The 25,269-nt window shown below is 44.2% G+C and overlaps 1 protein-coding gene across 6 annotated transcripts in view; it reads right to left on the bottom strand.

The window, feature by feature from the left end:
- The window catches only part of TBC1D1 (TBC1 domain family member 1), a 244,641-nt gene that overhangs the window by 109,944 nt on the left and 109,428 nt on the right, over positions 1-25,269 (bottom strand). For all 6 annotated transcript variants that reach the window (XM_066387172.1, XM_066387171.1, XM_066387173.1 and 3 more), the window contains 5 exons: positions 17,312-17,830; positions 15,258-15,347; positions 13,384-13,488; positions 12,753-12,882; positions 6,517-6,608 (listed from right to left, as the gene is read on the bottom strand). In XM_066387172.1, the coding sequence (XP_066243269.1) occupies positions 6,517-6,608; positions 12,753-12,882; positions 13,384-13,488; positions 15,258-15,347; positions 17,312-17,830 (936 nt within the window). The remainder of the gene's footprint in view (positions 1-6,516; positions 6,609-12,752; positions 12,883-13,383; positions 13,489-15,257; positions 15,348-17,311; positions 17,831-25,269) is intronic.

The raw sequence follows: 25,269 nt of genomic DNA, 5'->3' as shown, positions 1-25,269 counted from the left end.
ATGCTCTCAACCGTGAACCTTGATGTTTTAAAACTGTAGATGTTTTATTCAACAACTAGGTTTTTTCAGAGACAGATCACATCAGATCTTCAATAAAGGAAAATGGTGGTCACCCAACTTAATACTGCTGAGTCCAGGGAGGTGATTGGTATCTGTGAGTTTAAAAACCCAGGAAACTATAGAAACTCTACACTGTTGTTGGTGGGAATGGAAATAGACAGCCACGTTCAGAGGTAGCAGGTGGTTTTTTACGAAGCTAAACATACTCTTACCATATGATCTAGCAACTGCACTGCTTAGAATATACCCAAAGGAGTTAAAAATGTATGTCCACACAGAAACCTGCACAGAGATGTTCACAGCACCTTTACTTATAAAAGCCACAAGGTATCAGTAATCCAGATGTCCGTCAATGGATGAATGCATAAATGTGATACACCTAGACAACAATATTATTCAGCACTAAAATGAAAAGAGCTGTCAAGTCATGCAAAGACCCAGACGAATCTTAAATGATTACTGAGAGATGAAAAAGCTGATCTGAAAACTATATATTTTATGGTTCCAACTATATGACACCGTGGAAAAGAAAAAACCAGAGAGTAAAAAGATGAGTGGTTGCCCGGGGTTTGGAGGAGCGGGAAGGGAGGGGGGAAGGGAGGGACGAAAGGAGGAAGGGAGGGAGGAAAAAGGGAGGGAGGGAAAGAGGGAGGGAAGGAGGGGAGGGAGGAAGGGAGGGAGGGAGGGAGGAAGGGAGGAAGGGAAGGAGGAAAAGAGGGAGGGAGGGAGGGAGGAAGGGAGGGAAGGAGGGAGGGAAGGAGGGAGGAAGGGAAGGAGGAAAAGAGGGAGGGAGGGAGGGAGGAAGGGAGAAGGGGGTGAGGGGAGGAGGAAAGGAGAGCGGAAGAGGGGGAGGAGGGAGGGAAGGAGGAACAGGCAGAGCACAGAGGATTTTTAGGGCAGTGAAACAATTCTTGGTGATACCATAATGGTGGTACATGTCATTATTCGTCTGTCAAACCAGCAGAATGTACAACAGCGAGAGTGAACCCCAGGCAAGCTATAGACTTTAGTTAATAATAGCGCATCCTCAATGGTAACAAACATACCGCGCTTCAGCATCACGTTACTAAGACGCGAAACTGGCTGGGGCCGGGAGGAGCAGAGGTGGACGTTTATGTGAGAACACTCCGTACTTCGCACCCAATTTTACTGCAAAATTAAAACCACTCTGAAGAATAAAGTCTATTTTCGTTTATTTTTTTTTACGTCCAGAAATGAGGAGAGAGAGAAATGACAAGAAGCCCCGCAGCAGGCCAGGTACTGAGGGTGACCTACTCTTTTCTCTCCTGTATCTTTTCACTCAAATTTGGGCATACCCTCACAAGAAATTGTGTATTTTTATTGGAGTAATTTTTTATGATCACTTATTTCAAAATATATATATATATATTTTCTAAAAAGGCTATGAATTCAGTAATAAAAGAACATTATTAACCCTTTGAGTAGCGAGTTTTTTTCACGCTCAGTGACCCCTGGGAAGGAGATTTTTTTCCAAAAATGAAATTAGTTACAGTTACAGTTTTATTAACTTAAAATCATGTTTGTTTGAAAAAAATATCATGTTTGTTTGATAACCAATTTATGGGAACAAGAACATACATTTGCCTTTTTTTTTAATGTTGCCTTACATATTTTAAAAATAAATTGACCGTACTCTGGATGGTCAGGAGGCACAAGGACGTACATGAACGTTCGTACTACTCAGAGGGTTAATACTTTTCTTTTCCTCAAAATATACATGAAAGAAACTATTCAAATGGGCAGAAAATGAGGCTACAGCTGAGCACAGTTTCTGCCCATTAAAAACTGAAGCTGAAAACCAGATATAACATCATGGGGCGTGTGCAACATCACCAAAGCAGAGAAACGCATTTCCACGGTGTCACACAAGATCAAGAAATTAACCCTCCCTTAAAAGAACATGAGCCCTGGCTGGTTGGCTCAGCGGTAGAGCGTCGGCCTGGTGTGCGGGGGACCCGGGTTCGATTCCCGGCCAGGGCACATAGGAGAAGCGCCCATTTGCTTCTCCACCCCCCCCCTTCCTCTCTGTCTCTCTCTTCCCCTCCCGCAGCCAAGACTCCATTGGAGCAAAGATGGCCCGGGCGCTGGGAATGGCTCCTTGGCCTCTGCCCCAGGCGCTAGAGTGGCTCTGGTCGCGGCAGAGCGATGCCCAGGACGGGCAGAGCATCGCCCCCTGGTGGGCAGAGCTTCGCCCCTGTTGGGCGTGCCGGGTGGATCCCGGTCGGGCGCATGCGGGAGTCTGTCTGACTGTCTCTCCCCGTTTCCAGCTTCAGAAAAATACAAAAAAAAAAAAAAAAAAAAAAAAAGAACATGATTAGAGGAGCCCAATCTATTGAGTTAAAATGACTGGCAAGGTGTTAGCCCCTCCCAACCTCCCCTGTGACTGCACCTTCCTCTATAGTGGCAAAGCGTTATTTCCAAAAAGTGGTATCATTTTATAAACATTCATGAGTCAGAGAGACGAGTCTGAGAATGATGGGGAATCAGGTTGGATAACATCACTTTGCAGTCAAAAATTAACTTGCTTGGTCAATATTAATCTACAGTGTCGGGAGTCAGGATGGGGGTTCTTGGGGGCGGTGCCAATGGGGGTTCTGGGGGGCTGGAAACGCTCTAGTTTTAACTCTTGGTGCTGGCGGCGCAGGTGTCGTGACCTTGTAAAGAATTCACTGAAGCCTGACCTGTGGTGGCGCAGTGGATAAAGTGTCGGCCTGGAACGCTGAGGTTGCTGGTTTGAAACCCCTGGCTTGCCTGGTCAAGGCACATATGGGAGCTGATGCTTCCTGCTCCTCCCCTCTTCTTTCTCTGTCTCCCTTCTCTCTCCCCCCACCACTGCCCTCTCTAAAGTGAATAAATAAATTAAAAATTAAAAAAAAAAAAGAATTCACTGAACTGCACACTGCTCAATTGTGTGCTTTTCTGTGGTTATGTTCTACATCTATTAAAAGAACAAAAACAAAAAAATGAATTGCCTGTTGAATAACAAAGTCCATTTTGTTGTATGTGTCTTAACTTTACCTCTATGAGGGGCCTAAAAACCGGCTGGAAAAGCAGTTAAAAATGAACTCCCATCAGTGACTAATGGACGCAGAATGCCGAGAAAGCCTATGGTCTTCTGAGGAAACCACTTAAAATGGCAGTGCTCACCTGGACAACGGGTTCTGACATCTTTTTTAAAAAATTATAATCAGATCCTATAAGAAATAGTTTTATAACCATGAAAAATCAACGAAGTTGATATATTCCTTACAAAGTAAAAAAACAGCTCTTCTAACCATTCATCTTTAACTGGTGAAAAGTCAGGTTACTGAATCCATTACTGATGCCTATTGAGTAGAAGCCCACTTGATTTATCTACTCAGTATTAGTTAAGGCACTCCCTGAAATGCACTCGTTCAATTAGACTCTGGGACACCTTCTTCACTAGACTGACTTTGGCTTAAAAGCAACTTTCCCTACTGGAGAGGACCCTGAATGGGGCCCTCTTAGCCAGCAACACAGTGGTCTGAGGAGACAGCGAGACCTCAGGAGACACCTTCCCATCTGCCCAGTTAGATGTGTTCGAAATCCACACATTCCAAACAGATCACAGACAAGAAGGTGGCTCCGCAGCGCCATCGTGGTCCTCCTCCAGAGAGAAGGGGTATGTAAGGCCAGGAGCCGCCATTGTGGCCATTCACATGCAGGTTCCCATTGGATTCGGGCAGACGATAAAGAAATGGCGGAGTCGGAGGATGGTGGGCCATCCTATTTATTGGTGTCTCACCAAGACAGGCAAACCACAAAAGAAGACAAGGGAAAAGCAGAAAACCAGCTTTTCCCATGAAGGGCAAGGGATCAGGGAAGCCCCTGCAATTGTGATAGCAGGAACTGTGTGTGCCAGCTCCTGGTCTGTCCCACTTTATAGTGTAGAAAACCAAAATCCCTCAATCCAATATACAAACAAGGAAGTCTCTGATACAAAGTCACTTATCCAAGGCATAATTGGATTCCTCATGAGAGTGCACCACCCAGATCATACAATCAGTCAAGGGTGTGGGGAAAAGCTTAGTCCTAAAACCAAACCTTAGGCTACAACAACCTAGCCTGCTTATAGCCTGTCCCCTACACCCAACATAAATCACAAGCGAGCAAACATATATATCATATGTACAAACTCATTTGACGCCCACCCAGCACAAAATTCTTCTCCCAGGGAAGTCGGCATGTTGGCAGCTGTGATAACCTCCAGCATCATCAGCATGACAATTACTCATCCCTTTTTCTTTATGGTTCTGTTTGGCTTGCCTTTTATTTTGCATTAAACATTTATTTACAGAACCATGACTACCTCTGCTTTAATAACTAAGTAACTGTGTATCATTAATTTCAATAGCAATTATATTTGTCTTATGAAAATGTACGTTGGGAGAGTTCTTCAGAAACAAATTACTTCCAGGAAAGATTGTATGAAGGGAAATATTAGTCATTCTATTTATAGGAGGACTCATGACACTGCAGAGCCACCTTTTTCTTTATGATCTTTTTGAAATGCATGATTTTCAAGCACATTAGCAGGCGCTGCTCCTAAAAGGAAACCAGTGGCTTGGTTTATAAAATGTTTTACAAAAAACAACAAATAGTCGTTGAGGAAATCATTTAACCAGACGATCAATAAGCGACCAGAAGAAGAGACCCTTGTCAAATTCTATCATTCAAGAAGGAGTCGTACTTACAAAGATGGCGGACAAAGTCTGAGCTGGCTTCTCTAACCCAGTGCTTCCCTGTGGTATTTAAACCAATCAAAAAGTTACGGAGCCTTCAAGGACAACACATAGGGGCCCCAGGATATTAAAGGAATGCATTTTTTAGAAATAAAACTGTGTCACTGCCTTTCTCTAAAGTATGTGCCATAATACAGTCAGTGTCTGAAAACTTGTGCAGGTCAAAGAGAATCTCAGAATGACGCCCGCTGGAAACATCTCATCGCTGCTGAAAAATAGTTTTTGTGTATTTCCTGTCCTGATTCATCGCACTATTTGGGGGAAAGCTACAAGACGTTGTCTGTCTAAAAAAGAAAATTCGCATCGGGGGAGGAACCCTAGTCGATGCCTGCGGGAAAGACGCTCCCACAGCGAGGTGCTAGCTCTGGGCGGCCACCGGCCAGCGTAGCAGACGAAAACGGCCCTGGCTTCCACTGCAACCGCGTTAACGATCAGAAGCAACTGCCATCCATTTATCCACTTATGAATTCCAAGTACAAATAACACTAAGTCTGTCTGAGCATACAGTGGCCTCAACTCTAAAGATCCTGTAAGAAGAAAACAAAATGGTGTGTCTCAAGTTGATTCTGGAGAAAACAAGAAAATGTAAAGCCAATTAGAAATCAAGAAAGTTACATCCTTAGCTATTTATTAAATTTTTAAAAAAATCTTCCTATGCTTCCTTCTATTATACTAACATATGCCAATCCTGCTGCGGAAGAAGAGGAGATTCGGAGGACTTATAACATGATTACAAGAAAGACGAGACTTTCAACTTTCTCACTAACAGAAAACAGATTGTGGGCCCTGACTGTTGTTTCCCCCCTTGACGAGGGCGAGTTGCGAGCCTTCTTGTGTGGTTTAATAATAACGTCCTTTCTTTGCAGGACCCCTGCCACACTCCTCCCCCTCAAAAAAGAGATATTTATTGTTGTGATGTGCTTTAGTCCCTAGAAAAGTGCCAGGAAGCCACAGAAAACGCCCCTGGGCTACAGCAGACACGCACATTTTGATGAGCTCATTAAAGATTCATAATGAACAGACTACAGGCGTGCCAGCACACGCCGTGTGGTTTCCCCAGAGACGCTGCATCTAAATGCAAGAATGAGAGCGGTTTCCAGGGCTCATGCAGAAAGCCCACGAGCTTGGTTTTTGTTCTGCACTTTGTTTAGGTATGATACGTTATGTCGTTCTAAGGAGACAATGTCATCTACATTTATTTTCAAAAAAATATAAAAATAAAAGAGAGGAGGAACACTTCAAAGTTCAATTTCATATACAGAACATCACCTCCTTCAGCTCGCATACTCAGGGCCAAAGCCCAGCCTGAGGAGGGTTGGCGGAGCTCCCCCATGGAGCAGATGGTGCTCGGGAGCCAAGGCCAGGTCTCTGTCCCCCAGGCGGAGGCCCTTCCATTTTATGATTCCCTTCCTCTCATTCTAAAATATTATTTTAAGGAAGTGCTCCCCTGATTTTACTGTCTCCACATGAAAACCAAGGCCTGATGTGAATCCGCAGCTCTCACCTGGTCCCTCTGTGGGCAAAGCTGAACCCCAGAGGACCTTGGGACCCCTTCCTTGGGGCTGGGACAGCTCGGGTTTCCTATTTTGTATAAGCAACATCTCACAACATCTCACGTAAGCTGCTGCCTTTTCTTTCCACATGGAAAATAAAATAAAAACTGGAACTGTACCTGCACCTCCTCAAAAATCATTGCTTGTTCCTGATTGGTCAATGTCGTCAGGTGCTTCTGGAGTTCTAGTTTGGTTTTAGAAGCATTCATTCCTATTGAGAGAAAAAGAGAGAGATGAAAACACATGTAAAAGTTATGAAGCAGAGCGAACACTTCTGTACTCATGCCCTTCACAATCTGGCCCACCCACTTCAGGCTCTGGAGGATTTATGGAAATCCTAATCAATGATGTTGATGAGGATGACAATGACAAAACTAGTATTTTTTAGTGAAGTCCTCACAGTGCCAGGCACGATCTCAGTCCTCAGGCCTGCATCATAACCTTAATACTCAGAACAATCTGAGGAAGAGAATTTGATTGTCTCCATTTTACAGTCAAGGAAACTTGAGACCCAGAGAGCTTACACAATTTCCCAAACTACCACCCTGGACTCTACCTCAGGTCTGTGTGGTTCCAAGTGACTTTCTGGCCACCTCTCTGAGTTAAAACACCTCACACAGTCCGAACAGTCCTCAAAAAATGATAAATTCCCATGAGCATTTACAAATGAACTTGACACTTTTCTTAGGAAATGACTACTACTCCATCTGAAAAGTGATCAGCGGCCCTGGCTAGCTGGCTCAGTGGTAGAGCGTTGACCTGGTGTGTGGATGTCTCGGGTTTGATTTCTGGTCAGGACACACAGGAGAAGCAACCATCTGATTTTTCTCCCCTCCCCATCCTCTTTTTCTCCCCCTCCTGCAGCCATGGCTCAATTGATTCGAGCATGTTGTCCTTGGGCTCTGAGGATGGCTTGGTAGAATCTCCGCCTCAGGCGCTAAATATAGCTCGGTTGTAAGCATGGCCCCAGATGGGGGTCACCAGATAGATCCCTGTCAGGGTGCATGTGGGAGTCTATCTCCCTTCCTCTTACTTAACTAAAAAAAGAAAAAAGAAAAGTGATCAACACTTATCTCTTGCATGTTAGACTCCTTCACATAAAATTGAGTCATGGGGCTATACTTTTACCACCACTTGCTTATTAATAATCTTAAGACAATTTAGTTACTATTACAGAGGATTCTGAGAAAAGTTATAAAAACAGAGTTATAGTTTTAGTGCCCATTAGCGTCTGATATTCCACAAAGTTCTTTCTCCACACATATATATATATATATAGCTCAGACCCTGTTTTGCCTGTTCTTGGTGCCCAAGATAAATGCTACACATGATGAGATTTGGAAGAAAAGGACTGACCGCCCTAACCACCATGAAGAAACCCGCTGTGCACGACAGACACAGCCTTTTCACGGCACTTCACTTGACTGTGCTTTGAAGATACCGCATTTTTTACAAATTAAAGGTCTGTGGCAACCTCCAGCAAAAATGTTACAACTCAGAGAAGGCACAGATGAGTGTTAGTACTTTTTTTAGCAGTAAAGTATTTTTCATTAAGGAATGTACATTTTTTGAGACACACTGCTATTACACAATATAGTGTACACATAACTTTTATACGCATGGGAAACCAAAATATATCCGTGTGCTCGTTTCATTGTGGTCCTTGCTTTATTGTGGTGGTCTGGGCTGAACCCGTCACATCTGAGGTCTGCTGGTACTCGTACTCCAGGGCAGGCTTCCCTCATCCACCTGCCACTCTCTTCTCCCAGAGGGTGTGGCCCTGGGCAGGGGTGTGGCCCTGGGCAGGGGTGTGGCCTTGCCCTCCAGCCTCTGGAGCACAGTGCGGATGCACTTATACCACCAAGCGATCCTCTCAAATCTGGAACAGGAACTTGGAAACCATGTCTCTTCCACAGAAGAGTTTGCTGAGGTCGAGGTGACCTGTCCCAGGTCAGGAGTTGACCAACATCCAAGCCAGCTCCCTCCTAACAGGTGGTGGCCAGGATGTTGCCCAGATTCAAACCACTGCAGCCGTCTGGACTTCTCCGAAGTCCTTCCCTCCCACTTTTTTTTTTTTTGCTGAGAGAACGCTAAGAGGCCCCTGTGAAAATAAAGGCCAGTATGTCTTCAGTGATTGCTAGGCCACTTTACTCAACACTATTCCCACCATCTCATTTAATCCTCAAAATAATCCTTGAAGCAGATACTATTTTTAGCAGCCCAATGTATAGATGAAGAAACTGAGGCACAGTGAAGTCAAGTGTTTTGTCCAAGGTCACCAGCTAAGTAAGGGGCAGAGTTAGAATATGAATCATGTCTGTTCGCCTCCAGAGATCACTCTGAAACGCTCACTGCCTCCCTCTTACCCAGAGTTAGGTTGTCTAACACAGGAGGGCTTCACCACCAAAGTACATCCACTCGCAGCTGGGTAAAAGTGCAGAAAGGCCAGATGAGTTTTGTCAGAGCAAATTCAGGTGCTCCTTTGGCAAGATGTCAGGTCACAGAAGCCAAGGAGACAAATACTTGATGTTACTGTACTAACTTCTTTAACGTTGAACCCATGAGTATTTAAATTTATTGTAACATAAGCCCTCAGTAATTGTCTCTGACACAGTGTAAGCACCCTTGTTTGGACATACTGCATTATTTGATGAGATGTTCATACATGGAGAGAAACCTCAAAGTCTAAGAGTTAGACAAGTTATACACTTCTTACACTCTTAGGTGAAATCATGCAGTATAAGCGATTCGTCCTATTCGGCCGGTATGAAGAGATCCTTGGACAAGCTTTTTCCTTGTCTTCAGGATGCCTTGGTGCATTCGCCTCTTCCTGCCCCAACTCAAAGCGGAGGTGGTCCCACCCGGGGCCAGTCTGCTTACTGCAGACCTGCCACGTGGCTCCCCACCACCTTCAGCACCTCCTGGGTGGTTTCTACGGCAAGATGGCGCACTCCCCACATGATGCCAAAAGGCTTTATAGGGGGAAAGGGAGGCAGCAGGAAGGTAACAGGGTCAAGGGCATTCCCAACTACAATTCCAGCAGCCCCCTTGTGAGCCACCTTCACTGTCAGTGCAGAAATGGCCTCAGGGGAGCTCTGACGAATGGCGTGGCTTTGCCGGAGGCAAGTTTACTTAGAGGGTAAGTTTACTTAGAGGGGAAAGAGGAAGCCTCAGTTCAACTGTTTCTTTCCTCTTTAGTGAAAGCATAATACATTTTAGTAATTCTGAAAACGCTCCTCTAAACTTTAAAATAAAAAAAATACTCTTAGCAGTGATACACAATTCAAATGCAGACCCGAGCACAGCTGCACCTCTCGCATGCTGTAAGTGCACGTTACAGTGGAGTTTCCAACGTAGTCAATACGTCCTGCGTATTTATTCTGTTTTATACATTTCAGGGCATAATGTGGCTATAAGAATTAACAAAACAAGTCTTGTTTTTGTTTGTTCCTCTCCATGATTTATGGAGTTCTCAGGCACACCATAAGTTCCTATTAGAATTACTCTTACGGGAACATGAATTGAGCTTTAATAAACCACTTCGTTACATTGATTAGAATGCAATAGAACAAAAAGAAAGGGCCTTAAACTGTTCATAAAATAATTAGCATCTTCCCTCCTGAGGCTGCCTCTAACGATGTGCCAGCTATCCTTTGGAAATGCTTCCCATCATGTAGGCAAACCATACTTCACCAGCCTACCTGAAGGATGTTTCTACATTAGCATAGCTTTCTGCTTTGCTTAGCTTTTGTCAGGTAAAAGATGAATTAAATAATAATTCCAAAACTACAGCTGCAGGATTCCTACCCTGATTACACTTTTCAGTTATAACTTCTGGAAAGCAGAGCCAGACCAAGGAGAGATTTATGAAGTGGAACTCTGGAATCCTTCCAGGCCCTATCGATCATGATCTGCTTCATCTTCAAGGTCAAAGTCACTGCTGGCTTCTTAATAAGCTCTCAAGGGACATTTCCTTCATCATTTACCTTATCTTGAAAACTACTAAGGAAAAGGTTACTGATTCCTTCAGATGGGATCTCTAGTTAAAGCCCAACTTTTCCTGTTCCCAGATATATTTTTGTATAATGTCAGCAAATAGTAACTAGGAAAACACAGACAAAAATATTAATCATTCTGATTCATTTTGAAAGAGCACTATAATGCCAGAAAATGAACCTTCAAAAAACTTAAGATGAAAAATTTCAATTTACTTCACTTAAATCAATATAATTTGACGATGGTTATCTTAAAAAAAAAGAAAAGAGAAAAGAAAAGAAAAGAAAGCAATAAGTGCTGATGAGGATGTGAAAATACCTACTGATGGGAATGTAAAATGGTACAGCCACAGTGGAATATATTATGGTAGTTTCTCAAAAAGTTAAACACAATTACCATATGACGGAGCGAGTTCAGTTCTGGGTATATTCCCCAAAGAACTGAAAGCAGGCGCTTGAGCAGGCGCTTGTATACTACCACCCACAGCAGCACCTTTCACTATAGCCGAAAGGTAGAAACGACCCAAATGTCCGCCAACAGATGCATGGATACACAAAATGTGGTAAATCATTACAATGGAATATTATTCAGCCTTAAAAAGAAATGAAATTCCGACACGTGCTACAATGTGAATGAACGCAGGAGACGCTGTGCTAATGAGACAGACACAGCAGGACGACTACTGCGTGAGCCCACCTACACGAAATACTCATTGAGACAGGAAGCATGGTGGTTGCCAAGGCTGGGAAGAGGGGGAAACAGAGTTAATGGTTAATAAGTTTCAGTTTGAAAAGTTCTGGAGACAGGCGCTGGTGATGACTGCACAACAATGTGAACGTGCTTAAGACCACTGAACCGCACGCTTAAAAAGGTTAAAATAATAAGTTTTATGTTATGTATATTTCTGCCACAATTATTTTTTTTATCAGATTTAAATAGTAATGTCATTTTTCTTTATACCCAGTAGAGCTTATAAGTAATCAAGGGACATGGGAAGCAATTAAATATTTGTTTACTTTTTATAGTAACATGGGTTGCTAACGTGTGATTCCCCTCAAAACCACACACACACAAAATGTTTTAGAAATCCTCCTACAAACAGAACAAAATGCAAAATCAAGAAAACAGAGGAATGAACTCAACTTCAGAGTTTCCTCTGCTGAGCATCACAGCCACCACTTCATCCTCACCTTCGGCCCGGGGCCCCTCCTGCAGTCCGAGAGACGAGAGGCGGAGCTTCTCCCTGCCCCAGGAGGACCTCCCACCCGCTCAGGACAGACGTCCTCCAGCCCATTCTGACTCGTGATGTCACTCAGGCTCTGAGTTTGCTCAAACGCCTCCAGTTGTAAAACTCAAAGTCCTCTGGTCCTTCCCACTGCATGGTCTCCTCCTGGGGGGACGGTGCTGGTGGCCGGTAACAGCTGGGGCTCTCCCACCTGGGTCTGACTCCTGGACTCGTTTATTCCCAGTTTATTCTTAGACTTCTCTAGTCCTCAACTTACCCTTGCAATGTGCAAAATAAATAATCCCTCTTCCCCTGACAATGTGGTGAGCACTAAATGGGTCAGAATACATGAGAAAGAAAGTATTTAGCACAGTGCCCAGCACAGATTATGTTCTCAGCAATTAATAGCTGCAAATCCTAGCATTATGGTTTCTCCTCAAGTGGAGTTTCTAGAAACTGGTGCATACACAGTCACACTTCTTTTACTCCTCCCCAGTGGCTCTTCACTGCAACCTGTCCTTGTGCCCTGCACTCCATTCCAACTGCTCTGGCGGAGGTTACCAATGATCTTCTCATCCAGTGTTTTCCAACCACCGGTCTCTGCCCAGGTCCACCAGGAATTCTGTGCCAGTCTGTGAAAAAGTTAACCACCCTGATCCCTAATGCTGTATGAAGATTATAGAACAATGAGCTTAGTCAAATTTGCTATGCTCAGGGTGATTTCTGTCTTAGTGGTCCCTGAAATAATTCTCCTCTTTTCGAATTGAGTCACCTAGTAGAAAATTCTTTAGCTCTCATCTTACTAGATCTCTGCAGAGCCGCCACCATGACTGGCCTCTCACACCTTGATGAACGACTGGACTGCGTTTGTAACCCTGTCGCCCTTAGTCCTCCAGGACCCTCAGAGCCCCCGCAGGGCAGATGGCAGAGGGAGGCATGAGTTTCTGTCTTCGAACCTCAAGCACCAAGCATGATGGCTGACACACGGGACATATTCATTGCACGCTGAAAGTTCACCAGCAATCCCAACTAGTACAAGGCTCTGTCAGGCACAACCTGTCAACAAATGCACAGCATGTAGTGTTCAGGGGCCTTACCCACTGGCTCTGCTACAGCGTGAAGGGCCCGACTCACCCTCTATGCGTTCGCAGAGCCTGTGCAGGCCCTGCAGGGGGCAGCCTTCACACAGCTGGGCTGGCGCTCTCGTCTGCTGCACGGCAGCCACCGTGAACGCCTGTTTCAGGGTCATCATGATTTCATCCACCTGATCAGAGAGAAGAGAGACCGGAGACCGAGCTGGGCTGAGCGTTCAGGGCTCTGTGGGAAGACTTTATATTTTAAGAGTTTTCTGGACTGTTGGTCACGGGTTGACGGGTAATAATCATAACTGCTAGGATTACCATCTGAGAAACATGACCTAGATGCTCAAGGCTCTTAAAGGAGATAAGGGAAACACTAAAAATGCAAGTTAAATACTGAGTGAAAAAGCCAACTCCTCTGATCAAAAGTCCAAAATGGCATTTTTTAAATTGCTAAACCAGAGGATGCAAGCGAGCCGGTTCTCTGAAAATATTATAATAAAAATTGACCATGGACACCCAAATAAGTCTCAGATGTGTGCTAATTAGTCACAACCATGAAAGAATGATTGAAGCCGAATAACGGTATGTCAATGAGGCTGTGGTTTCGCTAAGAAAAGGAAATGAGCCAGGCTGCAATCCCTCGTCGGTGAGGCCTCAGGGTGGGCGGGGTCGCCCAGGCTTACCAGAGCTTCGTTTGCGCACTGAAACACGTAACAGACGAAGTGGACGCCTCCGCCTCCGGAAGACTCCCGGCAGATAAACCCGAAGTGGTCCACATGTCTAATACCCTGCGGAGGGCGGGGAGAGAGGAAGGGCCGCTGAGTGGGATCCACACAGGCCTCCCTGTCTGAAAGGCAGCTGAGACGTCCGCAGCGCAATGTGAGAGGGCACCTTAACACGATCACTTTTTCAGATACTTTAAATATCTAAAACATCTCTCAAATACATGAACACTGTTCTTCTAAAATGCTACTCTGATTTTTCCGACAAGGAAAGTAAGCTCGGAGGACTGGAGCTTTCAACGCTCATATTAGCACTAAGAGGAAATGGAGAAAAGCTGGCCCAGAAAAATGAGAATTTTCTTAGGTGTGAAAGAATAACAAGCTACTTGGAACCAAAAGCAGACTGGAGAGTAATGAAGACGCACAACTATACACACACATGTGCATGTGCACATACAAACACACATGGACACAAAGGTTAAAAGAAAAGATATGAAACATACGTGTACTGCTAAAATAAACAGGTAAATAATGAAGTAAACTGGTATGAAGAGTCAAAAAATATAATCGCAAAGAATAGAGAAGCTTTTCAACATAAGCTATTAAGGCCAGAGCTCTATCATAGTTTCTTAAGAGCTCTTTTTAATAAATATTAATATCTAAACTTGTTGTGAAAGTATCAGCTAAGAGGCACTTTAATAAAGACAAGAGATCGTCTGTAAATGGAATGTGTCCGTATCCCCTGGGAGCACCGGGTGCAGAGGTGTGAGTGCTGAGAGCTGGAAGTTCAGGTGACTATCACACCTGTAAACTGCACTGGTTAGGAATCACAAAACTATCGAATGAAAAAGCAAACATTTAACATTAACATTTCAATAAAAATAGCAGCAAGTCAAGATAAAAATTCTGCAGAGAATCTCACTTTCAGATCAAATAATTTCCAATAAACGGGAATCACTGTGACAGGAGCTGGTGTTGTAGTCAATGTTTTCCAACAGCCAAGTTAAGCATATGCTCGAGGCTACTTCCCAGGGGAACAGGATTTGGAAAAACTTTCCTTTTGTACAAGGTTCTCTATTTGATTTACTAAGGAACATTCTTTATTTTTGCATTTTGAAAAAAATCCCTTTTGAATTCTTAAGAATTCTTAAGTAGATCATGATATAAATCAACAATGAAGTTTTCATCATCTTATTAAGAGAAAATGGAAGTGAGAAACTGAGAAGTCAGAGTTTTAAAAATAGTCAGACAATAACGTTAAGTGGCCTCATATCTGTTAGAAAGATCCTGAGTAGACTTGGCAGAGCTCATTTATAACTGACAGGTTTTCCAAATCAAGAAAGCACTCAAGTAGATAGCATTTTGAGTGAAACATCCGCAAAAATAATCACTATCTATTATATTTTAAGGAAGAAGAAAACAATGACAATTGGTACTACCAAAAAAGTTATCAATTTTTGTAAAGGAAAAATATGTATTTATTTTGAAAAACGTTTTTATGTGTATATATGAAAGTATATATAAAATGTGGACACAGACATACACATATACATCTGGAAATCACTACTGGGGAACATTACCACCAATAATTGAAAAAAAAAAGAAAAATCTATTTTCTCCAGTAGGTTATTGTTTCTAAAATCAAAATTCTTAAATTCAAAATTATATCTATATTTTTCCTTAATATGCCAAAGCAAAGGAGAAAGAAATGCAGAAACACAAAACAAGTACTTAGAACGCATGCATCTTGTGGCCTCTAGCACTTCTGTTGAAAGACAGATATTAATGCATTAAAAATTCAAATACAATCAAGCCAATAACCCATCTCCATTTACCTGAGAGCAAAAGGATATCTCCTTAAAATTTTTCTCCAATGCTATTTTTTTGGTGTCAGGACTGATGAGGTAAACTTCAGATTGACCAATCTTAAAAGACAAACAAAAAAAAGCAACCAGCTTCTCATGAAAGTTGAATTCAAATTCATCACATAAACTCTCATTTCATGACCTATGGAAATAAAGGATAAAACGGGCAAGCTCCTATAGAATTCTGACTTGTACTGTAGTCACGTCCAAGGCTGTGGTTGAGCCTGTGGGATTTGGGTGGCGCAGGACAACTTAGTGCGTCCACCTGCACGAGACAGTGGCCTTTGGAGACGGAAGGACCAAACATCCGAGTGAGGGAAGCCTCAGCCTCACACCCCATTCTGTACAGAGCTGTGGTCTCCACACTCGGGAATCTTCCAGAAAACAGAAGCTCTCTTTTAAAACTTCCCAAACACTTTTCTAATGGTTTTTTTTTACTGAAAAGTCTTTTTATTGTTAAAATAACCTACCATTTGTGGAGTACATACTGTGTTAGGCATGCCTATACTAGTTACCTGACATTCTATAGTTAGAGCATTAGCATTAATAACATCGTCTTACTGACCCGGGTTAGGTAACAGCCTTCATCACAGGACCGCCTTGCTATGGCAGCCTGTGAACTGTGCTCCGGGCCGCCCCCAGGGCCTTCTCTCCCGCAGCTCCCTGAACCCAGGATACTCCTCTAGTTGTCTACCCTGAGACCTCTGCTCAGCGAAGATCACTTCCGCAGAGAAGCCTTCCGGTTCCCCGGATGCTCTTACGGCATCCTCTTCTTATCTTTTGCAGCATTTACCACAACTGTAGTGAGATAAATTTCTTGCAGTCGGTTGTTGGTCTCTCTTCACAGAATCTCAAGTGCACATGGGCAGAGACCACCTGTCACGCTCACTGATGTATAAATATTTCTAGTGGACTGCAAGGACCCTGTACACAGCAGTCACACAGTAAGCACTGTACTTGAAAATAAATGCACCGAGAAGCTTACCCAATGACATCATTAGACTTTTCTTTTACAAAGAAATACAGATTAAAGCACAAGGCTGACTGCCAGGTAGCGCGCATCACTCAGTACACTAGGTCTGTGACGAGAAGAGGCAGAAACCAGCCCTGTTTACCCTGACTCACTCTCTTGCTCTGAAGCCTGTATATATCCATCAGCATGAACCTGAGTAGCCAGCTTCCTTGCCCTAGAGCCAGTTCGCTGCCCTGAGTTAGTAACAAAACAAGACCTGATTTAAGGTGATTTTGCTCTCTCTAGAATGTTGGTCAGCCTTCAGCCAAAGGAAAAACAGAGACAGGGGTCAAGGAACAATCAGTTCTCTGTATCTTCAGAGGCCAATTCACTGCTGGGACAGCTCCAAAACCATCAGCTCAGACCCAGGGGACTCCCAGCGCGGCCCAGGCCAACCAGAAGAGCCCAGAGCAGCATGGGACCCAGGAGCCCAACCACCGGGGACATCCTCCCAGGCCACTGTGCACTGGCATTTGGCCCATTATCAGTTTACCAAACTCCTAGAGAAAAATGAGTAGGCAGTTGACTAAACTAATATTTCAGTTTGGTATAAATTTCAAATATCATGTCACCTCCAAATCCTGATTACCAAAAGGTTATAAAATATTTGTTTTATAAATTGATAAAAATAGTCAAGAGGAAGTATTTTCCAAAAATATTTTGTTGAAATTAATATACATTAAAAAAAACACCCCTTTTGGGTCCCTTTTACACACATGAACTGTGTTCTTCCTGCCTGGAAAGGCATCTTGACCACCACGGTGGTGGGGAAGAAGAGAATCACACAGGAAATGGACTTGGATTCTCTTTATGTTTCCCTTTGATGACATTAAAGGCTCAGGGCTAAAGCAAGGATTTTATCCTGAGAAAAGAATTATTCGGTATAAAAATATATGGATTTGCACATAAATCCAAAAGCAATTTCCTGAGCATCTTCGCTCAATAAAGCAGATTTTCCTTTGAACACGTTATCTCGGACTGGGGATGCGCGTGAGGCTCGGTGACGTTTTACCGTGAAGAGCATAGTTCGGTTTTCCTCCATATCCGTTGGCTGCACAATGTTGTGTCCACTGATGAGGTGGTTCTCAATGTCGTTTTCCTCAAAAGAGCTGAAGAACCTGTGACACCGAAGGCTTCCATCTGGAAATTCCTTCTTGTAGGCCAAAGAGCGCAGGCCAGGCTGCGAGAAGGACTTGCGCATGGGGCAGCTGCCCTGCTGCGCGGGCCCGGCCGGCTGCAGCACCGCCCGGACCTTATCCGTGAAGGAGAGCCCCCCAGCAGGGCCAGCGGGCTCGGGGCTTTGTGAGGCCAAGTCATAGTCGGCTTTCCGGCTGCAACTGACGTGATTGAACTTCTCGATGCACTCATCGATCAGGGCTGGCGGGGCCTTCTTGTGCGCCACCGTCACCCGGCCACAAAAGAGCACCTCAAACTTCTTGGCAAACGTGTCGTCAAACTCGGATGGGCAATGCAGCTCCTCCTGGCGGGCAATCTTCCCAGCCTGGCGGATGGAGCTGATGATCTCAGGCACCTGCAGAGAGAGCAAGGAGTGTTACTCAGGACACGCAAGAGTGGTACTCACACCACACAGAGCCAACAACATGCTTTCCCCTCGGCTCCACTACCCAACCCATCCCACTGCACCAGTGAAAGGTTCCACTGCGCATCCAACCACACGATACCAAGGAGGGATTACTGTGCTTCACAGCACATGGTACCAACAGCGGGTTCTGCCGTGTGCCACAGCACATGGTACCAACAGCGGGTTCTGCCGTGTGCCACAGCACATGGTACCAACAGCGGGTTCTGCCGTGTGCCACAGCACATGGTACCAACAGCGGGTTCTGCCGTGTGCCACAGCACATGGTACCAACAGCGGGTTCTGCCGTGTGCCACAGCACATGGTACCAACAGCGGGTTCTGCCGTGTGCCACAGCACATGGTACCAACAGCGGGTTCTGCCGTGTGCCACAGCACATGGTACCAACAGCGGGTTCTGCCGTGTGCCACAGCACATGGTTCCAACAGCGGGTTCTGCCATGTGCCACAGCACATGGTACCAACAGCGGGTTCTGCCGTGTGCCACAGCACATGGTTCCAACAGCGGGTTCTGCCGTGTGCCACAGCACATGGTTCCAAAGGAGGATTCTAAACAAAATCTGTCCATTCCTTTTCTGCATTTGTTTCACTTTTGTTTAATGAACTTCTAGAAAAAGAATTCTGCCCTCCCATGGGCAGAAAATGCATAACTTTCCAAGAGAAGAGATGAGGAACAATATTTACTAAGCACCTCCAACATCTGAGGGGCTACACTAGAGAAGTCACAGGCCCACAACACACCACAAGGTTAAGTCAATCATCCACGAAAGCCAACATGGCAAGCTCTGGATTCAAACCAGGCTGGTCCCACTCCAAAGCAAAGGTCCTATCTGGAGAAGTCGTCACCTCCCGGAGAGTTGTCTCCCTTGTGGCTCACCAAAACACTGCAGTTATTCTAGATTCATGGCAGTGTAACTTGGAAAGTCTTCCACAATAAATGGTTGGGATGAGGGTGGCAACACAAGACTGAAATAACCTTATAAAACATTTCTTCAAATCACAACTTCATTATTTTCTTCAATAACAACTGACAATTTATTGCTGAATCCTGTATTTCCTAATAGTTCCTGCATGGAAAAGGCATCTTTTCCATGAATAGTATTAACTACATAAATAGTATTAACTGGAGAACTTCAAGGTTTTGATCAAGGAGTAAGCTACCATGATGGTATCATTATCATGGCAACATAGTGGGGTTTCCACCCATGGAGATTCGAAAGCCTGTGGGTTCAGTGTAGAGTCACCATCAAGAAAATGAACAAATGCTCTCATGTGTGATCACCGTCCTGACTGCTACACCCTCTTATCATTAGCTTGGGACAAGGTCCTTCAAAGCAGCAGCAGACAGAAAGATGAGCTCGTCACTGCGGTGAGGAGCGTCTCTGCGATCACCCGGATGAGGCACAGACAGCCAGAGCACTGAGACAGCACAGGCATGGATCCGGTCTTCATAAGGAAGTGCCTCGTTACTGTATGACCTCACAGCACAGGCATGGATCCGGTCTTCATAAGGAAGTGCCTCGTTACTGTATGACCTCACAGCACAGGCATGGATCCGGTCTTCATAAGGAAGTGCCTCGTTACTGTATGACCTCACAGCACAGGCATGGATCCGGTCTTCATAAGGAAGTGCCTCGTTACTGTATGACCTCACAGCACAGGCATGGATCCGGTCTTCATAAGGAAGTGCCTCGTTACTGTATGACCTCACAGCACAGGCATGGATCCGGTCTTCATAAGGAAGTGCCTCGTTACTGTATGACCTCACAGCACAGGCATGGATCCGGTCTTCATAAGGAAGTGCCTCGTTACTGTATGACCTCACAGCACAGGCATGGATCCGGTCTTCATAAGGAAGTGCCTCGTTACTGTATGACCTCACAGCACAGGCATGGATCCGGTCTTCATAAGGAAGTGCCTCGTTACTGTATGACCTCACAGCACAGGCATGGATCCGGTCTTCATAAGGAAGTGCCTCGTTACTGTATGACCTCACAGCACAGGCATGGATCCGGTCTTCATAAGGAAGTGCCTCGTTACTGTATGACCTCACAGCACAGGCATGGATCCGGTCTTCATAAGGAAGTGCCTCGTTACTGTATGACCTCACAGCACAGGCATGGATCCGGTCTTCATAAGGAAGTGCCTCGTTACTGTATGACCTCACAGCACAGGCATGGATCCGGTCTTCATAAGGAAGTGCCTCGTTACTGTATGACCTCACAGCACAGGCATGGATCCGGTCTTCATAAGGAAGTGCCTCGTTACTGTATGACCTCACAGCACAGGCATGGATCCGGTCTTCATAAGGAAGTGCCTCGTTACTGTATGACCTCACAGCACAGGCATGGATCCGGTCTTCATAAGGAAGTGCCTCGTTACTGTATGACCTCACAGCACAGGCATGGATCCGGTCTTCATAAGGAAGTGCCTCGTTACTGTATGACCTCACAGCACAGGCATGGATCCGGTCTTCATAAGGAAGTGCCTCGTTACTGTATGACCTCACAGCACAGGCATGGATCCGGTCTTCATAAGGAAGTGCCTCGTTACTGTATGACCTCACAGCACAGGCATGGATCCGATCTTCATAAGGAAGTGCCTCGTTACTGTATGACCTCACAGCACAGGCATGGATCCGGTCTTCATAAGGAAGTGCCTCGTTACTGTATGACCTCACAGCACAGGCATGGATCCAGTCTTCATAAGGAAGTGCCTCGTTACTGTATGACCTCACAGCACAGGCATGGATCCGATCTTCATAAGGAAGTGCCTCATTATTGTATGACCTCACAGCACAGGCATGGATCCGGTCTTCATAAGGAAGTGCCTCGTTATTGTATGACCTCACAGCACAGGCATGGATCCGGTCTTCATAAGGAAGTGCCTCATTACTGTATGACCTCACAGCACAGGCATGGATCCGGTCTTCATAAGGAAGTGCCTCATTATTGTATGACCTCACAGCACAGGCATGGATCCAGTCTTCATAAGGAAGTGCCTCGTTATTGTATGACCTCACAGCACAGTTTTCCCCCTTTTGCCCATATAAGAAAATCCAATTTAAAGCCCAATACCTGTAGGTCCGATGTCTTTTTAACAACATTATAGGGAAGAAGAAGAAGGAAAAAAACCTTTTCAACTCAGGTCAGAGATCAACATATACAGTAAAGGAAGGTGGTTTTAATAGATTTTTAAAGTATGCTTGTATTCTGGGTTCATGACATAATCCCCAAAGATCCAATTACTCCACAAAGATTTTTCTCTCTGCAATTTCATATCAAGCACATCTTAAAAACAACCTCTCTACCATAAAAGGTGAGGATATATACTTTCAAGGTATTCTACCAAATAAAGAGTAAAAATACCTTTAGGGATATCTTATATTTTAAAATCGATTACTGAAGCATAAAACCTAAATGATACTAAAAGATGAAATGTCAACAGACATCAACATCTATCTGCACAATCTGTTGTGCTGTAGCTCACTCCTGCACTGCCCACTAATGATGCATCACATGGAGGCCCAAGAATTGTTCACTGATAAGAAAAAAACACAGGAAAGAGAGAAGAGGTGGGAAGTCTTGGTTCCATTCACACCTTTGATCACAAGTCACCACAGGACCTTGGCAACAACAGCTTCAGTTTCTCTCTTTGAAAAAAAGATGCTTAAGATTTTTCAGTTAAAAGTTGTTTCTGTGAGGTAAATAATAATGATGTTTTTCAAAGAAAAATAACGAATTTATGCAAGTAAGGAACCTTGTCACTTTTCTGAGCACTTGTGTGAAATTAATTTATCAAGAGTCACATGAGTCTTTCCAATTATTAACCCTCAGTCTTTGAACAGAAAATTCAAAGCTTACTCAGTCATTTGAGGTTTACTAAAAATAAGTGATATTTCTGTATGCCGGGTCATCCCATTGTATCTGAAGTGAGTAACAGTGTCTTTCATTATGTATCAAAGGAAAGAGAAAATTGTGAAGTCACGTGCATTTATGGTGACTCAGTAATAAAGGGCACAGGCACAAGTAAGACACAGAGTAGAGAACATAATTTTTCCCTCGTTTCACAGGGTCAGAACAGGCTATACAGAGTACACTGTACTGTGACCAGGGCTGAGTTGTGGTAGCTCTTCCAGCCACCAATTTCTTCTGTACTTTAATCAGAATGCGAAAGTGACATGTTATAATCAAAGATCAGTGCCTGCTTCAGCTGGCTTTGGTGAGTTATGTATAACAAGGGATTAAAAACAATCACCAGGATCCTGACCAGAAGAATATAACAATTTCAGAATACCTGAAGGTACATTCCCACACACAGATTCAACAATAAATCATAAGGGTTAAAAATCTAATGTTTAAAGATTACTGGCTGGATAGCTCGGTTTGTCCAAGGCACAGAGGTTGCTGGTTTGATCTCTAGTCAGGGCACTACAGGAACAGATCTATGTTCCTGTCTCTGTCTCTGTCTCTCTCTCTCTTCCTCTCTCTTTAAAATCAATAAAATATATAGTTTTTAAAAACTAGTATAAATCATTCAAGTATACTAGGAACCTATTTAAATAAAAAGTGGGTTCTAAATGTGCATAACTGTGTATAACTCTATTGATTGTTCAGTTTCCTTCACCAGAATAGACCTAGGCACTGTTTTCTGAAAAATGAGGGCATAATATCCACTTGTGAGGAAATCTTGAATTCTCCATTCTTTATAACTCTGTCCTGGACTCACCTACACTGTTACTTGTTACATGAGAGAATTGGGTCATTTACTTCATTTATTTCCAAACATTTTCCAGGTATGACTCGATGCCAGGAGGCAAAGATGCAGAAATGTGAGATGAATGCAAGGCAGCCCTGCTTGGGAAGAGACCAGAGTACCGAGAACTGACACGGGGTCTGCTCAGAGCCTGAACTGAGAACCAGTCACTGAAGATCAAGAGGAAGGATGAAGAAAAGATTCTGGAAGACAGAATCCAAAGGGTTTGGCGATTACCTGGAAAGAGGAAATGAGAGTATTAAAGACTTTCAGAGCTTATACTTCTCTCTTTTTTTTTACAGCTTCGACTTCTTGGTAGATGATTATGCTATTAGCCCACATCAGAAATGCAGAGGAGAAACAGATCTGGGGAACTACTGCAAGGAGTTCTGCTTTTGTACATGTTGAGTAAGACCAGGAGGACCTGAAAGACAGGGCATCTGGTGGGCCGGTGGACCCTAGAGAGGGAGCCTGGCCCCTAAGAAGATGCAGTCGGATGTCAAGAGCTCGTACACAGGAGGGAACTGACACCTTGGAAAGAGAAAAAGGGAAAGTCAAGGAATGGGGCAAAGATGGGACCTTAGGATACACTAACTCTCAGGCAGAGAGTAGGAAGGCAGGCAGGCAGGCAGGTAGGCAGGCAGGCAGGCAGGCAGGCAGGCTGACGGCAGAGGTGCAAAGGAAGCCAGCCCGCCCGCCTCCAGGAAGGGAGAGCAGGAGACCGAGAAGCAGCCCAGGTCTGACACAGGCCTGCTGGAGCTGGCAGCTCACAGGGGCACGCAACTAAAGGAGGGGTGCCAAGCCTGACCCCCAAACGAAGCAAACTTAACTGAAAAATGTCTCAAGGTCAAACTTCAGTCCCTACGGGAACATATACATCAAGTTAAAATATTTACAAATACAAAGACCTTTTTGGGCCAAATACACTGAGGACAGTGGAATTTGTTCCCACTGATATGATCTGGGTACTTTCAACAGAAAGCTTTTTTCGGTTTAGTCACAGCAGAAACATCGACGTCACTTCTGACTGGAGATAAGCAGGTAGCGTAAATCAAAATCACATGAAGCAAAAACAGGACTGGAAAACATTGTGCTGGAATAAACTCATGAAGGGCTTGAGATTTGGTTTTGTTTCCTTTTACACTGGGAATCGCCACAAAAAGGAATCATCGATGATGAATCGGCTGTGCTCAGACATAAAATTTTACTGAACTGCTCTTCTGTTGACCTATTTGAGTGTATACTAAAGTTCGATTTTAAAGTAAATCTGCACTTATTTCACAACCAAAACAAGTCTCCTTTGAACTCACATGCTAACAGATGCACAGCACAGCACGAAGCTGCTGCAGCAGCTTAAGTGAATGTTGTTTTTATTAAGTAGCCAGAAAATGATACTCTAAGGGAGTCAGAAATGTTCATTTCTATAAATAAAGCCCTTATTTAAACATCTGGGTCAACTTTCTTTTTCATGATTTAGGGATTTTAAAGGATTATAAACATGCTACAATGTGTGATTTTACTCATAAGAGCTTGGAAAAAGAGCTCCTGAAACAATATATAGAATGAAAAGTCATCTTACTTTACATTTACACTTCGGTTTTTCTGCCAACGGGTAACAAATCAATCTAAAGAAGCCCGTATTTGTGTGTAGAAATCCAAATACAATGAACTAGCAGTTGGTAACAGCAATCACCCAATATTAGTTATGCATATTACAAAATCTTTGAAAAGTGATACTAAGGGCCCTGGCCAGTTGGCTCAGTGGTAGAGCATCAGCCCAGCATGTGCAAGTCCTGGGTTCGATTCCTGGTCAGGGCACACAGGAGCAGCAACCATCTGCTTCTCCACCTCTTCCCCCTTTCTCTCTCTCACTCTCTCTCTTCCCCTCCTGCAGCCATGGCTCGAATGGCTTGAGCAAGTTGGGCCTGGGTACTGAGGATGGCTCCATAGCCTCCACCTCAGGCACTGAAATAGATCAGTTGCTGAGAAATGGAGCAACGGCCCAGGATGGGCAGAGTATCACCCTGTAGGGGGCTTGCTGAGTGGATCCCAGTTGGGGCACGTGTGGGAGTCTGTCTCCCTGCCTCCCCGCCTCTCACTTAATAAAAAAAAAAATGTGATACTGAGTCTCTTTTCGACAAGGCAGGGAACTAGGTCATGGTGCTAGGAGAAACCATAAAATAAAACTCTGGTTCCTTCTCCAGGATACACACCATAACCCGTTTGTATAAATAATGCCCTTTTGAAATTCAGTCACTGAGGGAGAGAACATCAATAAAGGAACATTTGGTCACGCAGTGCATATTTATAAACAAAATGGTAAAACTGGCTAAAGCATTGGGAACCAGGACTTTGCTTCTGATGATTAAAATCATCCAGGACCAAACATATTAAACTTATTAAAATTTATTTTCAAATTACTGAGTTGCCCATATGTTGTGTTTCATACGCAAATCAATAACCTTAGACAGACCAGTTAAAGGAGGAGAGTATGGACCTTTGATGAGGCGACACACGAGTCTGTTTCCCCTGTGCATTTACGCCCTGCTGCAGGGCAGCGTCTAGCCCAGGCATCCGCAGCAGAGACGTGTCCTGCTCACCACAGCTGCAAACAAG

This window comes from Saccopteryx leptura, chromosome 5, assembly GCF_036850995.1.
Source record: "Saccopteryx leptura isolate mSacLep1 chromosome 5, mSacLep1_pri_phased_curated, whole genome shotgun sequence".
NCBI lineage: Eukaryota > Metazoa > Chordata > Mammalia > Chiroptera > Emballonuridae > Saccopteryx > Saccopteryx leptura.
Note: the sequence above shows the minus strand (reverse complement) of the source record. Positions and strands in the feature narration are given on the sequence as shown.